The following is a 13691-nucleotide window of genomic DNA, read 5'->3' on the forward strand; positions in this document are numbered from 1 at the left end:
CAAGTACTTGCTTAGGTCTATCATTATTCAAGGAAGAACATGGCAGCATGCTTACCTTTAAGCAGATGTTTAAGTTACACTGTTTTCAAAGGGATTTAAGCACATGGTTAAGTGCTATCCTGAATCGAGGTCTTAGTGCGCTCACCTCTCACACCTACAGTTCAAGTTCTCCTCAGGACAAAACTGAATCTCATCGTGCTGGTCTTAGTTTTGTGCCCCTTATAAGTCTATCACACAATTTGGCACACCTGGCTAACTCTCAAAAACTGAGACTTTCCTGTGAAAAAGGCCAGTCCTGTACATAAAGCAACCATCCAACATTTCAAGGACACTGAACAATACTGCACATGTACATATAGCTGAACTTACAACATCTCGGTCAATCTTGGCTGCCATTATCTCAGCTGTTTCTTCGTGCTCGTGGAACTGCCTGGGTTTTTCAACTACAGAGAGTGAGGAGGAGAGACAAGTAATAGAGATCAGAAACAAAGAACCAAAGACCTATGTATATAACCTTACATATAGAACCACGGTGGCAAGAGAGCAAGAAAGACTAAAATATTCTTTGCCTCTCAACCTTCTGAGGCCCAAATGTGGAACACAGAATAAAGCAATAAAACCCAAAACTGAAGGGGAAAAACATTTATGCGAGAAACATAAAACGGAATGAGATTCCTTCCTTTAGCATGAAATAACTCTTTTTACAACTTCGATTTCATGAATCCTTATTTCTGATGTAAATCACCTGCACCAGTTAAAAAGGAGGGGACCTCAAATTTGCATGGAGCACAGTTCACTTTACAATTAAGACAAGTGATGTTCATGAAAATGAGAAGTATGCTAATGTTTCCCCTGAAAAAGTTTTAATACCAGACTTAAAATAATCTATCTGAAACTACTGTATTGCACATCTTATTTTAAAAAAAAGAGAGAGAGAGAGAGAGAGAGAGATTTGAAAACAGCATAGGTTGGACCTCCTTGGTCCGGCGCCTTCAGGTCCTGGATGAGGAATTTTGTCAGACCAGGGGAGGTCACATCTGGCTGGTGCCCCTCTTACCACGCCCCCCCTGCTCCTAGGCCCCCAGCTCTGGACTAGCTGACAGCATCCTGGCTGGCTCCTCCGACACCACCGGTCCCACTCCCCTGACAGTCTCCTCACCCCATTTCCTGCTACACCGGGCAGCCCAGCTCCCTGAGTGCCAGGCTACTGGCTATGCTGGGCAGCCCTGCTGGGTTGTACCTAGTAGCCCAGATGGGACCATGGATGTTGCCTGACCAAGGAGTCCCGGTTAATAGAGGTTCAACCTGTGTGGAGAGATGAAAAATCTCTGTGGGAAGATTTTGTATTTCTAGAAAATGCAACAAACCAAACCAAAACAAACCAACCTCTAAAAACAAAAAACAAAAAGCCCCAAACCATACAACCACACAACGCAAAACCTTGACCTATTTAAGGTATTTGTTTGTTTCTTTGTTGTTGTTTTTTTTTTAATCCAGTGTCAATATTGTTCCCATTTCTTAAGGTTCTAACACTGTATTAGATAGGGCTTTAATTTTGCTTTTACCGAAAACAAAGAAAAAACTCAAAATACTGGTTTTGAGGGGGAAAAAAACACAGGTTCAAGCTGCCATTGAATGAGATAAGCAAGTCAAATATTCAAAATTTTATTAATTTATATTGCATTAGCATCTCAAAGGGCCAGTTTGGAACAAAGCCCCACTGTGTTCAGCATTGTAGAAATACATGATGTACCTAACTGAGCCTCCGCTCTGAAGAATTTACCATCTTAAGTTCTGCTCCTACAAACAGTTAAACATATGCTTAGCCTTATGCATTTGAGCAGGACCAATGAAATCAACTGACTGTCTTCACAAATTACGTTACTCATGCGAGTAGAATTGGAGTCCAAGTCAAATGACATGCATGGGAGGAGTGCAGACAAGGGTATGAAACTGACTAATCGTAAGTAGATAACATGTTGATTATCCTCATTTAGTCACTTTTAATTCATTGTTTTCTATTAGCAATTGCAGCAGAAGTAGCTCTTGAGGAGGAGGATGGGGATAAAGGGATATACAAGTTGAGACATGCAAGATATCATTGGAACAGGTATGATTTACTGACAGTGATTATCCCATTTATATGCATGTATCATTTTTGTATCTAAAGTGAGGAATAATGATTATACATCTGTACTACTAAAGTGTTTGCACCAGGGGAACGCCCACGGGACAAAATTCAGTCAGTCTGGCTGGCTAACTAGGGATGTCAATGGACCACTGGGAGAACAATAAGTCTTTGAAGATGCTAATCTCCCACCTTCCTTAAAAGCTTTGCTGGGATGCTACAAACCACCAGTGATTCATGCTGCTTTGACACTGCAGGGTCATGTGATTAAGACACCTGGTACTAGATAACACATTAGAATACAAGTATTTTTGGACTGGGAAGGAACCATTACTGGAAACAAAGGGTTCCTGCCACATATAAAACCTATTTAAGTCAGGGGAGGGTCAGAATCAGTGTTCCTTTTTTACCAAATCCCCACCCAGGATAACTGCTGTGAACATTTAAGAAACAAGGTGGTGAGGGAGATGGAGAGAAGAACTAAGCCCAGACTGGAAAAGGTGACTGGGATGTGAAAAAAAATACCTAGAGTTTTAAATTACAAGCAAGAGCAGTTTCCCTTCAAGAAATGCTGCAATTTACTTAAAACAACAGCTAGGGTGAGAAATTACTGCTTATAACCAGTTTCTTTAGCAATTTAAGCTTAGTGTTATCTGAAGAAGTGGGTTGTACCTTATGAAAGCTCAAGACACCATCCACATGTTTTGTTAGTTTTTAAGGTGCTGCTAAACTATTCATTGTTTAAGTTTTCCAGTTACAGACTACCCCACTGAAGCTTAGTTTACGTGCCTTTTATTTGTTTAGTAATCTGCTTTGATCTGTTTGCTATCCTTTATAATCATTTAAAATCTCTCTCTTGCAGTTAATAAACTTGTTTTTTGTTTTCCCTAAAACCAGTCTGTGGAATTCATAATTAGGGAGGAAAAAAGCGGTGCATATCTTCTTCCACATTGAGGCATGGAGCAATTTCATGAGCTTATGCTGTACAGCTCTTTCTGGAGTGCAAGACAATATAATTTTGGGTTTACACACCAGATGCGGTGTGGACTTGAGTGAAGGGCAATTTCATAGCTGAAGCCTTCCCATGCACTGCTGATTTCAGAGTCTTTCTGCAGCTGGATGTATCCCTACCTATTTGTGTGCACAAGGAGTCTTGAGGGGTCCTACCTCTGCAGGACAGTGTAAAGGAGCCCAAGCTGGTGGAACAAGTGGGCTCAGTGGTACCCCAATACATCAGATGGCACTCTGGAGAGGCAACAACCCATCACAGTGGCCTCAAGCTTTAATTCAAGGAGGGAATGCCATAAGAAAAGGGCAGAATGGGAAAAGGCTTGGGGACAGTTGTGTGAAAGTGACAAATTAGGCACAGTTGGCTGAGACAAGGGGAAATGCAGTGATAAGATAGTATTGTGCGTATGGGGATGGGCAGACAGAGTTAGTGATAAGATAGTATTGTGCGTATGGGGATGGGCAGACAGAGTTAGTGATCAAAAAAAGAAAATCTTAATTTTACAGGGAACCATTATGTTTCCTATTTTAAAAATCAATTTCATTAAAGGCTACAGCACTTGAATCTACTTAACTGTGGGGTTTCAGTTAAAACAATTTGGACTATATCAAGAAAAATAGAAAAAAATCAATAACTGTTAGGAACACAATTCAGTGAGAGTTCACTTTCCCAAAAACAAAACCACAAACACCTTTAAACAAAGAGAAATTCAAACAAAATAACCAATTAACCTTTGCTTGATGAAGCACATAATGCTGTGTGGTGGTATGTAAACATTTTCTGGCCATTATTGCTTTCTGTGGACATTTTAAAGGCTTTGTGCTGCACAGTTGCACACTCCATTAACAAATACTTTCATTCCATAAATAGACAATGGAATAAGACCCCTCATGAATAATGGATTCTTTTGCTTTTTTTATTTTACTTAGAAACCATTAAAGTATAAACTCCAAAAACTCAATTTACCCAAAATTATTCTTTAAAACACATTCTATTCTACTGAAAGTTGTTGCATTATTTCCAAATTAGCAATAATTTAATTTTTTTCCTCATAGAAATCATGTTTTCCCATGACAGTCAAAATCTGAAACCCCACATAGAAGATGGGAATCACATATATTCATTTTTCTACTTTGCTATAACACGCTTTTGCTTAGACCTGTAAAGAGGACAAGCCAAGTGTGCAATACCATTTGCTTCAAAATTAAGTGGAGTCCAACCCCAATCATCTTTTTATTATAGTGTTATCTGTGCAGTAAGTATGATGCACATCAATAAGGCCATACAGCAGCCAGACTTCAGTTAACTTTCATAGACAGTTCCTAGAATATCATGCTCAATTCTAGGTATTTCAATATCAAAGAAATTGATACAATTTTTAAAAAGCTCAGAAACAGAAAAATTTGGGTGGATAAAATCGCTCAGGTTCTGACAGCCAAATGCACTAGTCCATCAATAAGTCTCTGTAGGGAAGTGGCAGGTTGGGGCTTTTAAAATTAAGAGTAAACAAAACAGTAGAAGACACAGGAGAGTAAATAGCCCTGATCTTCCCCAGTAGGAATGTAACAGATGATCCAATTGGTCTTTTCTATTTTTAGCCTCAGTTACCATAATCTTCATAGAGCTTCTGTTTGTAATAATTGTTTTTATTTGTTGCCAACATACTGCCCAGAACACTGCCAACCACTCACCTACCAACACCCCCAGTTCCCAAAAATACTCACAGTCTCCTTGTTCAGCTGCCCAAGCAGACCATGCTGCCACTCGGCTTCTGACATCCACCTGTGTGACAGTACCTGGGGGAACAGGAGCTGGTGCTTTCGGAGGTGGAGGAATAGAGCTGTCAACTTTGGAAATCATCCTAAGGAAACAGAACAAATCAGAGCTGAAGCATTAAAAAAAAATCTCTCCTTTCTAATGTGTTATTGGAAAAGGCAGGTGGGCGTTTGGGAAATCTTTTTGTCAGACATAAAAAGTTAGCAGTACACAAGTCTGCAATTGTAAGAAAATTGAGCATACTTGAAAGGGTGATCCGTGATAAGCTCCCTGCCACTGCTAATTCTGTGCATATAGCAAACATGCACAAAGATTCCAACAAAGTTTCCTTTGGTCATATGGAAAAGCCTTATAGAATTTTAGAAAGATTTATCTTCTTTCTACATAAGCAATCAGGCTATATAATTCTGTAGCAGAGATTAATTTAATAGCTGGAACATATCAGGAGTCAGGTCACCACATGCAGAGAGGGGTAGCCTCAAGCCTTCATTGGAAGTAAGCTGACAAAAGGGAGCACCACAAATTCATTATCAAGCCGTTGATTTTCTAAGAAAGGCTGTCAACTTTCATAGACAGTTCCTAGAATATCATGTTCAATTCTGGGTATTTCATTATCAAAGAAATTGATAAAAAAATTTAAAAAGCTTATAAAAGGAAAAGTTGGGATGAATAAGTTCTCACAGCCAAATCCGCTAGCGCATCAATTTGTCTCTGTAGAGAAGTTGACAGCTTGGGGCATTTAAAATTAGAGTAAACAAAACAGTAGAAGACACAGAATAGCCTTGATCATCTTCAGTGAGGATGGAGCAGATAATCCAGTTGGTCTTTTCTATTTTAGCCTCAGTTATTATAATCTTCATTGTAATAGTTGTTTTTACTTGTTGGTGCCGCCTATTCCCAGCAATACTCACAGTCTCCTATTTCTTAAAGCTGAACTGATGATACCTAATGACTGAATTTGGAGGTGAGGAAAAAAAAACTATCATAGTCTGACTCTGCTGACTACAAATGCAGATTTGTTCCTCACAGTACATTTTCTAGCATTTTATCCCATACAATTGTAAATACCACAAACAATAGAGCTTCCCATCATTTTCCTTAGGACACTATTCAGTGGCCCGAGACACCTTACCATCACTCAGGTCTTCCTACCCACCATCATTAACCCTGTTTCTTCCCCCTCTCAATTCTCTCTCATTTCTTCTATTCCTACCCTTCAAACATTGGTAGATCTATGTCCCATTCTGTTTATCCCTAGATTAATATTAACTATTCAATCTCTCCAAAGTCAGAACCTCCAGGCTTTTTTTGGTTGTTCTCCATACTTCCTCCAATTTAGCTTGGGAATAACTTGGTCCCCAAACTGAGATCACGTCCATATTATTCTAGCACAGTTATGCTAGGATAGCCCCCTAATGCAGATGCACCTCAGGTCAGTGAGGGGTAACTTAGGCCAATAAGTGGGCTGAATGATGGTCATAACCAAGATGGTCTCCTGGGACAGGGTAGATTTGCTGACAGCGCTTGTGCACCTACAATTTGTGGGGTGTGCCGATTGAACCATAGCAGCACTTTGATTGGATACAGAGGGAACACACAAGTCTCACAGTGCTGTGTGCAGTGAGCATGCACCTCAACTCAAATGCCCTTGCTTTCTGTGCATGTAATGCCAGAATGAAAAAAAACTACATGGACGAAATCCAGCAGAATCTGGAAACCCTGCACAGGAGCAACAGTAAACAAAATGCCTCCTGGACCACACGTAGAACACTGAGGGACCACATACAGCCCTCGGGTGACAGGCTGCCCACCACTGGCGTACACCATCAAAAGCAATTTTTCTTCCTGAATGCCAGTACCACCTCTCCAAAGAACATTAGCAATGCTGAGAAGAGCACTTTTGTGTCTTATAGTGATGCCTGCAATGGCAGTTCTGTCATCACCGCTATGACGGTGAAGGGGTGCGATTTTTTTCTATCCAATATAGTTATGGCGGTGTACTCTTTAGGTGTGGACCAGGCGGAAAGCAGTATTTCTGGGGTAAATATGATTGTGGGACTATTATCTTCTTTCTCTATGATCTCATACCTCCTTGTATGATGTCATAATGCATGGCAAACTCTAATCTGCCGTACACTGTCAGCCTTTGCCCTCTTATAGCATTACAGCTTTCTGGGTTCCACCACACAGCATTGCAGTGCAGATAATTTTTCCCAGATGCATTGACTTGCATTTTCCCAAACTAAATCTCATTTTAATTTTCTGTCATTGTTTCAAACGTTTCCAAGTCATTTTGTATTAATAGTTTGTCCTCATACTTATTGGAAACTGTTCCTAATTTAAGCCATTGCCTTGCAAACACAAATGCAGCCATTTAACTTTAAGCAGATGAGTAAAGTTAAGAATGTGCATGTTTGTAAGATCGAAGCCATTATATATGTTAACTCCATGAGCATGCTGCTTAATCCCTCTACCAGATCATTAACTTGTGTCTATTTTCCCCATCTGTAAAATAGTTAAATTAACACTTTATTATCTTTGTACACTGTTTTGAGAACTACCAATGACAAATTTTAGATAAGCTAAGCATTTCTGGGAGAGATTTTCAAGATGCAAAAAGGAAAATAAGTACCAAACTCCCATTAATGCCTTTGAAAAACTCCTCTATTATTTCTAAACCCCCCCAATGCCTCACTTCTGTATTAGTCAGAGTTTAAAGCCAGCAGATGATCTAGTTTATCTCCTCTACAACACATGGGCTACCAACAAGCACAGAACATCTGTACACTAAACCTAACAACCTGAATTAGACCAAAGTATCACAGCTCAGAGGTTAAACTATAATATGCCACTGGGAGAGAACAGGAGGGACAGAAGTCCACCAGTATCTGAGGCCCCTGCAATGACCGGAAATAGATTAAGTGAGATATACCCAGATGATCCTGCTGATCCTGCTGAGCAACCTACATCCCATCCTGGAGAGGAGGGCATATCCCATCCTCCACCACCCCTCAAGGCCACTGCAAGTTTGACCCAGGGGAAAGATTCCCTTCTGGCCCTATATATGGCAATTAGTTCAGCCCTAAATCAGTTAAGGAAGAATCAGCCAGGAAAACACCTGAAAAAAACCTATGCTTAGTATTTACTCACAGCACCAGCCCATCCTATCCAGTGCCCTCTCTTCAGCTGTGGCCATCTCTGAGGCTTCCGAGCAAAGAACCAACCAACCAAAGAAAACCCAGAATATATTTGTAAAGAGGAATGGGACCTTTCCTGACCCCTGCTTGTGACCACTTGAAGCATGACATTTTAGGAACATCAGACATTAATTTTCTCTTAATTCAGGGCACGTTGATCCCCCAATCCTTAACACAGCAAAGCTGTTCTCATCCCTAGGGAAGTGGCAGCATTCTCTCAGCTGAACACAGCTCAAAGTATAACACTGGAGTGGGGGAGAGTTACAATTAGAGTTTGTAAATTTAGAGAGTGGGAGAGATAAATAAATCAAGCTGTTGCTCCTGACAGCGGGTGTATACTATCCAGAAGATTACCACAAGATAGAAAAGAATAGTATAGCTGGGAAGAAGAGAATGGGAAGGGAAAAAAAAGGATGATTTTTAATTACTACTCGACTGTTTCTGATGCTACCTGAAAGTTTTTTACCTGAGTGTATCAAGCCTCTTCTTTTGCTTCCCCCCTTTGCTGTCGCCGATTGCACTTTCAATATCTTCATGAATAAGGCTAGCCTGCAGTGACAGAAACAGATGTTACCTGGCTGTCAAATACTTGAAGTGTTAACTACGCTAAATAGATAAGATGCCAGCACCTTCTGGTGGCTACGAGTCTGTCTCAGCACAAATAATTTGATGTCTCGAAGAAGAGAGGGGGAGAACACACTGTACGTAGAAAAGATTTAATTGCTTAATGATAAAGCAATAGATGGAAAGGAAAAACGTAATAAGAACAGGTAGTTAGCATTCTAACTATTTTAACACCATCTTTGTATTCGTGAATATTACTCACACACCCCTTGCTGATATGCAAGCCTAAACCTAATAGTTAAGCCTTGAACTTTACCCTCCCACAATGAACTCTTTAGGAAAGAGTTATATAGGTGTGCACTCCACTAAGGTTTCAAATGTCTAAGACATCATTACCCTATAATAAAAAAAATACTACCATGTGTTTATTATCATATTAAGAAAATGTACTATTATAAATATATTAATGTTAAAGTACCTTTAACAGAAGAAATGAACAAAGTACATTGTGCGAGGCAGTAGCATGATTTTCCTCTTATTGTCAAATCACAAAGTTACAAAATGTAAGCAATCTGTAATGGGTCCCTATTATTATCTTACCTTAACTTCATCACATTGGAAAAGATGAAGATCTGGCTTGTTTTGGGCTGGTTCTTTGCATACCAGTGCAAGAATAGAATCATAATTGCATGCATTCATCACAGCTTGGCAATGCTGAATTGTGCTCAAAGGAAAATTCTCCAGTTCATTCTGCAGGGAGGGGGGAAATATTTTACATTTCTGGTTACCAAAAATTCAGAGTTTTGAACTCTGAAATACTGATAGTCCCATTCAAACAATAAAAATTATAAAGCAGTAATTAATATAAAAACCATTTTTCTACTGATTCCTTTCTTCTTTCTTTTTGAACATGAGAATGCCATTTACGGACCCCACCTTTGATTCTAAGTCCACCAGACTGACAGCTTTGTCATCCACTTGAAGAATCATATCTTGAGTCCACACTTTGCCCTTGGCATCCAGCAATTTCAGCTTTCTTATTCCATCATCTACTGTTATCATAGCCTCTTTCCGATCCAAAACAAAAGTGGTCAAGTGCTGATGATTGATACATGCATTAAAAAAAAGCACACACATTAAAAGTCTTTTTCCAGGAATAACTGTTGGTAATATTTACACTGTAGAAAAATGGGTGATAAGCAATACATTTACAGAGTTGTGCCTTTATGCATGACACTTCCCATTGATAACAAGTTATGATTTTTATTCCATAAAGTCATTTAAGGAAATCATCTGGCTATTATAACCAACAATGTATCATCCTCTATCATTTTGTTATCAGTTACACTACCTTGGATATTTTGACATTCTTCAGGCATCACAATCATGATTAAAAAAAAATACCCGTGGAATATTAATTTACTGTGCATGATAAGTAGCAGCCTAGCATCATTGGCAAGTGAAAGATACATAGCAGCACAATAGGAATCTGGCCTACTCTCTGTTAATTTGCCTCAAGCCTGATCTGAAGGGTCCTCATGTGTCTGCGAAAGCTGCGAGTAGCATGCTCATGGCAATGATGTTTGTTCATTTGTTTCTCATGAGATATACATTCTAGAAAGACTGATCAGACATTTCATATAGACCAGAAAACACATAAGATAGCAGTTACTTTTCTTACTACCAACCTGACACATGCTTTATTTTTAACCAATGGCCTCCAGATAAAATTTTACCTCATTGCCATAAATCATATCAGATCTAGCTTTGCATTTTTATCCAATAACTTGAATTTCAACTCAGTCTCAATTATCTATTTAATATTAATAATTATAATTCATATAAATATAATAAGTAAATATATTATTTATTGTATATATATTTATTTATATATGTGCGACTAAATATAATCATTCATTTATTCTATGAACATGAATAAGATTGCATATCTTTTACATTATTTCCATTTTTAAAAAGTGTTGTGTGTGTTTGTATCAGATACACAGAATGGTATACCTATTAACTGTGTAAGCAAGGCAACGAGTAGGTCATATGATCACATACTATGAACACAGAAATGAAAGGGAATTTAAAACAAATAAAAACCAAAATGAAATTTAGTAATGAGATTGTACAGTAAACTTCCGATAATCCAGCACCTTTAGGACCCAGGGGGTGCCGGATTATCAGATATGCTGGACTATCAGAAGGGGGGGCTATGAGGGGTCTGGAGTGGGATGGGAGGGGATGCCACCCCAGACTCCTCATAGCCCTCCCTTATGATAGTCCGGCTCTGCCCCAGGCGTCCCTGATTCAGCTGCTGCTGGTCAGTTTCAGCAGCAGCTGAATCGGGGATGCCTGCAATAGAGCAGCTGGGGTGCTGCCGGGTTGGTCCCGCAGCGCTGAGGGGCGGCGCTACGGCACCAACCCAGCAGCACTCCAGCTGCTCTTGGGGACGCCTGGGACAGAGCAGCTGGGGTACTGCCCGGTTGGTCCCGTAGCGCTGCCCCTCGGGGCTGCGGGACCAACCCGGCAGCACCCCAGCTGCTCTTGGGGATGCCTGGGGCAGAGCAGCTGGAGTGCTGCCGGGTTGGTCCCGCAGCGCCAAAGGATGGGGTTGCGGGACGAACCCGGCAGCACTCCAGCTGCTCTGCCCCATGCGTCCCCAAGAGCAGCTGGGGTGCTGCCGGTTTGGTCCCGCAGCCCCGAGGGGCAGCGCTACGAGACCAACCCAGCAGCATCCCAGCTGCTCTGCTCCCGGATTCCCCTGGTCAGTTTCAGCAGCAGCTGAATGGGGAAAGCATGTCCGGCTGCCCCAGCACTTCCGGGTTCCTGATGGTGCCGGACCATCAGGAGTCCCGGAGCATTGGATGCCGGACTAATGGAGTTTTACTGTATATTGATTATTCACCTATCCAATATACAGGCAGTTACCCTTATGCCAACAGAGTACCAACACCTAACTTTAAATTTTTTAAGTTGGTAAAAAAATCATACAGACTAAAAAGCAATACAAGAATTTCCTTGCAAGCAGATCGTGAAGCAACAGAATGTAAGATGATGCTTAGAACCATCAAGTATGTAACAACTTATACAAGTTCTGAATTTAAAGCTGAACAATAAGGAATTGTGAATTTATGGCATTTGGCAGGACCTAATTTAGTCCTACAATAGTGGTGCTTGGTTGGACAACAGAATGTCTACTGTCACATCAGAATAAGGCTATAATATGTTGTTTTATATTTTAGATCATCTTAAGATGACTAAGAGTCACAAAATAGGTCAGCATCCAGGACTTGCTTCCCTGCAGAATTCAAATGGATCTACTCCTGGAATAGAACTTGACAGCAATTCTGCATAGCAATTAGGACAGAAAACAAGAAAAGTTCTGCATTTCAAACTAGGGGGAATTTGATAGGTAAAACATAAATAACTATACCAGAATGTAGCCAGGACCTGAAGTTCAGACCCCTTGCTCTTGTGAATAGTGGTCTGAGCTCTCTGATGATATTTTAACAAAGCCTCAGTTTCCAATATCATCCAACACAGAGCCTCAGTAACACAGAGCATCTCAACACTATGCCTGAGGACTAGAAGGCAACAGACTCAAGGAAAAAAAGCGCATCACCAATCAAATTATCATCATCATTTCCTGAGGCACCTAGATTTTGCACACACATGTCCCTTCCCCTGGCTAAACAGTAAAGCAATCCTGCTTTGCTCATAAAATGTGACACAATTGCAGCTCATTGTGGTCTAGCTGCAGGATCCAAAACATAATCAAATGTATACTAAAAGTGACATTTGCCTGACGAAACATTTTTGATGATATACGTGTCTTTAAACACATATTCACTGCTTGGGAAAACAAATCATTCTATATTATATAGAACTGTACTTGAAAGAATATACTTTGAGTTTTGCCCTACAAATTGTGTCAGGGCATTTGCTATTTTCTTCGAAATCTGCCTTACCTCCACATGGTACTGTGAAGTTTCAGATATGCTGCTGACACTGTCCCGTGCATAATTCTTTCTTTGCTCTAAAAAATAAAAATCAAGAGATTAATTATTCACTTGCTTCCATGTTGTGCTGAAGCTTATAGGTACCCAGAATATCTTACACAAACGCAGAAGAACAAAAGCTGTTCCTTATCATACTCAAAAGGAAAAGCTTTCACTTCGTTGTAGCTCTGAGCACATTTCATAGCCACGTAAACAATACCATGAAAAGAGTCAGCAGGAGGCACACAAAAAGCTAGATTCAACACAACTCAGAATACAACAGGTTATTGGCATTTTAAGTATAGATTGAAAATAATATAGTATGAAGTTTGAATAGTAAAATCACTGACTTCCCACTAACATAGCTAACAATATTGCCTTGGGGCTTTTTGTATATGCATTAATGTATTCTGAAACCAAGTGTGCCTTATATATAACCATACCTAAAAAGCCCCAGGAATTAGCAAATAAAAAACAAATCAATATCTTAAATATTAGTGCATGAAACTAATTTTGAAATTATTTTAAAAACAAATAAATCTGATTTGCCTTTTTCTTTCTTCCTAAACATTCAAAATAAAGGAATTACCGGTGTAGAAATAGGCTGAGAAAGGAAAAATGCAGAAGATGCAATACAGAACTGCCACGCTGAATTATTCTAAGAAAGAACTTAAATTCTTCTGACGGTTACATAATACTGCAAAATCAGAAATATTATCTTGGGTCTATTTTATGCCACTGGAGAAAAATAATACATATTACAATGTCATGATCACAGAAGAAAACGTCAAATCTTAATTTCATACAAAAATATTCACAGTGTAATAATATTTGGAACCTTTACGGAATCACGGAAGGGCCTATTCTTGCTTTCCTTTTTCAGGCAAAGTTCCAAGTCAAGTCAACAGGAGACCTGGCAGGTTGAGGTTTGCAGGAACTAGCTTTTCAGTATTTTGGGTTTGTTTGTTTTTTTAATTAATAATCAACTTTTCTGCTTTAAGATAAATGAGCAT

General features: G+C 39.7%; 1 protein-coding gene across 4 annotated transcripts in view; it reads right to left on the bottom strand.

Moving 5' to 3' along the window:
- EPS8 (EGFR pathway substrate 8, signaling adaptor) overlaps positions 1-13691 on the bottom strand; it is a 162360-nt gene that overhangs the window by 60876 nt on the left and 87793 nt on the right. For all 4 annotated transcript variants that reach the window (XM_075897583.1, XM_075897568.1, XM_014577119.3 and 1 more), the window contains 6 exons: positions 12649-12716; positions 9611-9772; positions 9275-9424; positions 8577-8659; positions 4862-4998; positions 370-443 (listed from right to left, as the gene is read on the bottom strand). In XM_075897583.1, coding sequence (XP_075753698.1) covers positions 370-443; positions 4862-4998; positions 8577-8659; positions 9275-9424; positions 9611-9772; positions 12649-12716 — 674 coding nt within the window. The remainder of the gene's footprint in view (positions 1-369; positions 444-4861; positions 4999-8576; positions 8660-9274; positions 9425-9610; positions 9773-12648; positions 12717-13691) is intronic.

The sequence above is a fragment of the Pelodiscus sinensis genome, chromosome 1 (assembly GCF_049634645.1).
Source record: "Pelodiscus sinensis isolate JC-2024 chromosome 1, ASM4963464v1, whole genome shotgun sequence".
Taxonomy (NCBI): Eukaryota; Metazoa; Chordata; order Testudines; family Trionychidae; genus Pelodiscus; species Pelodiscus sinensis.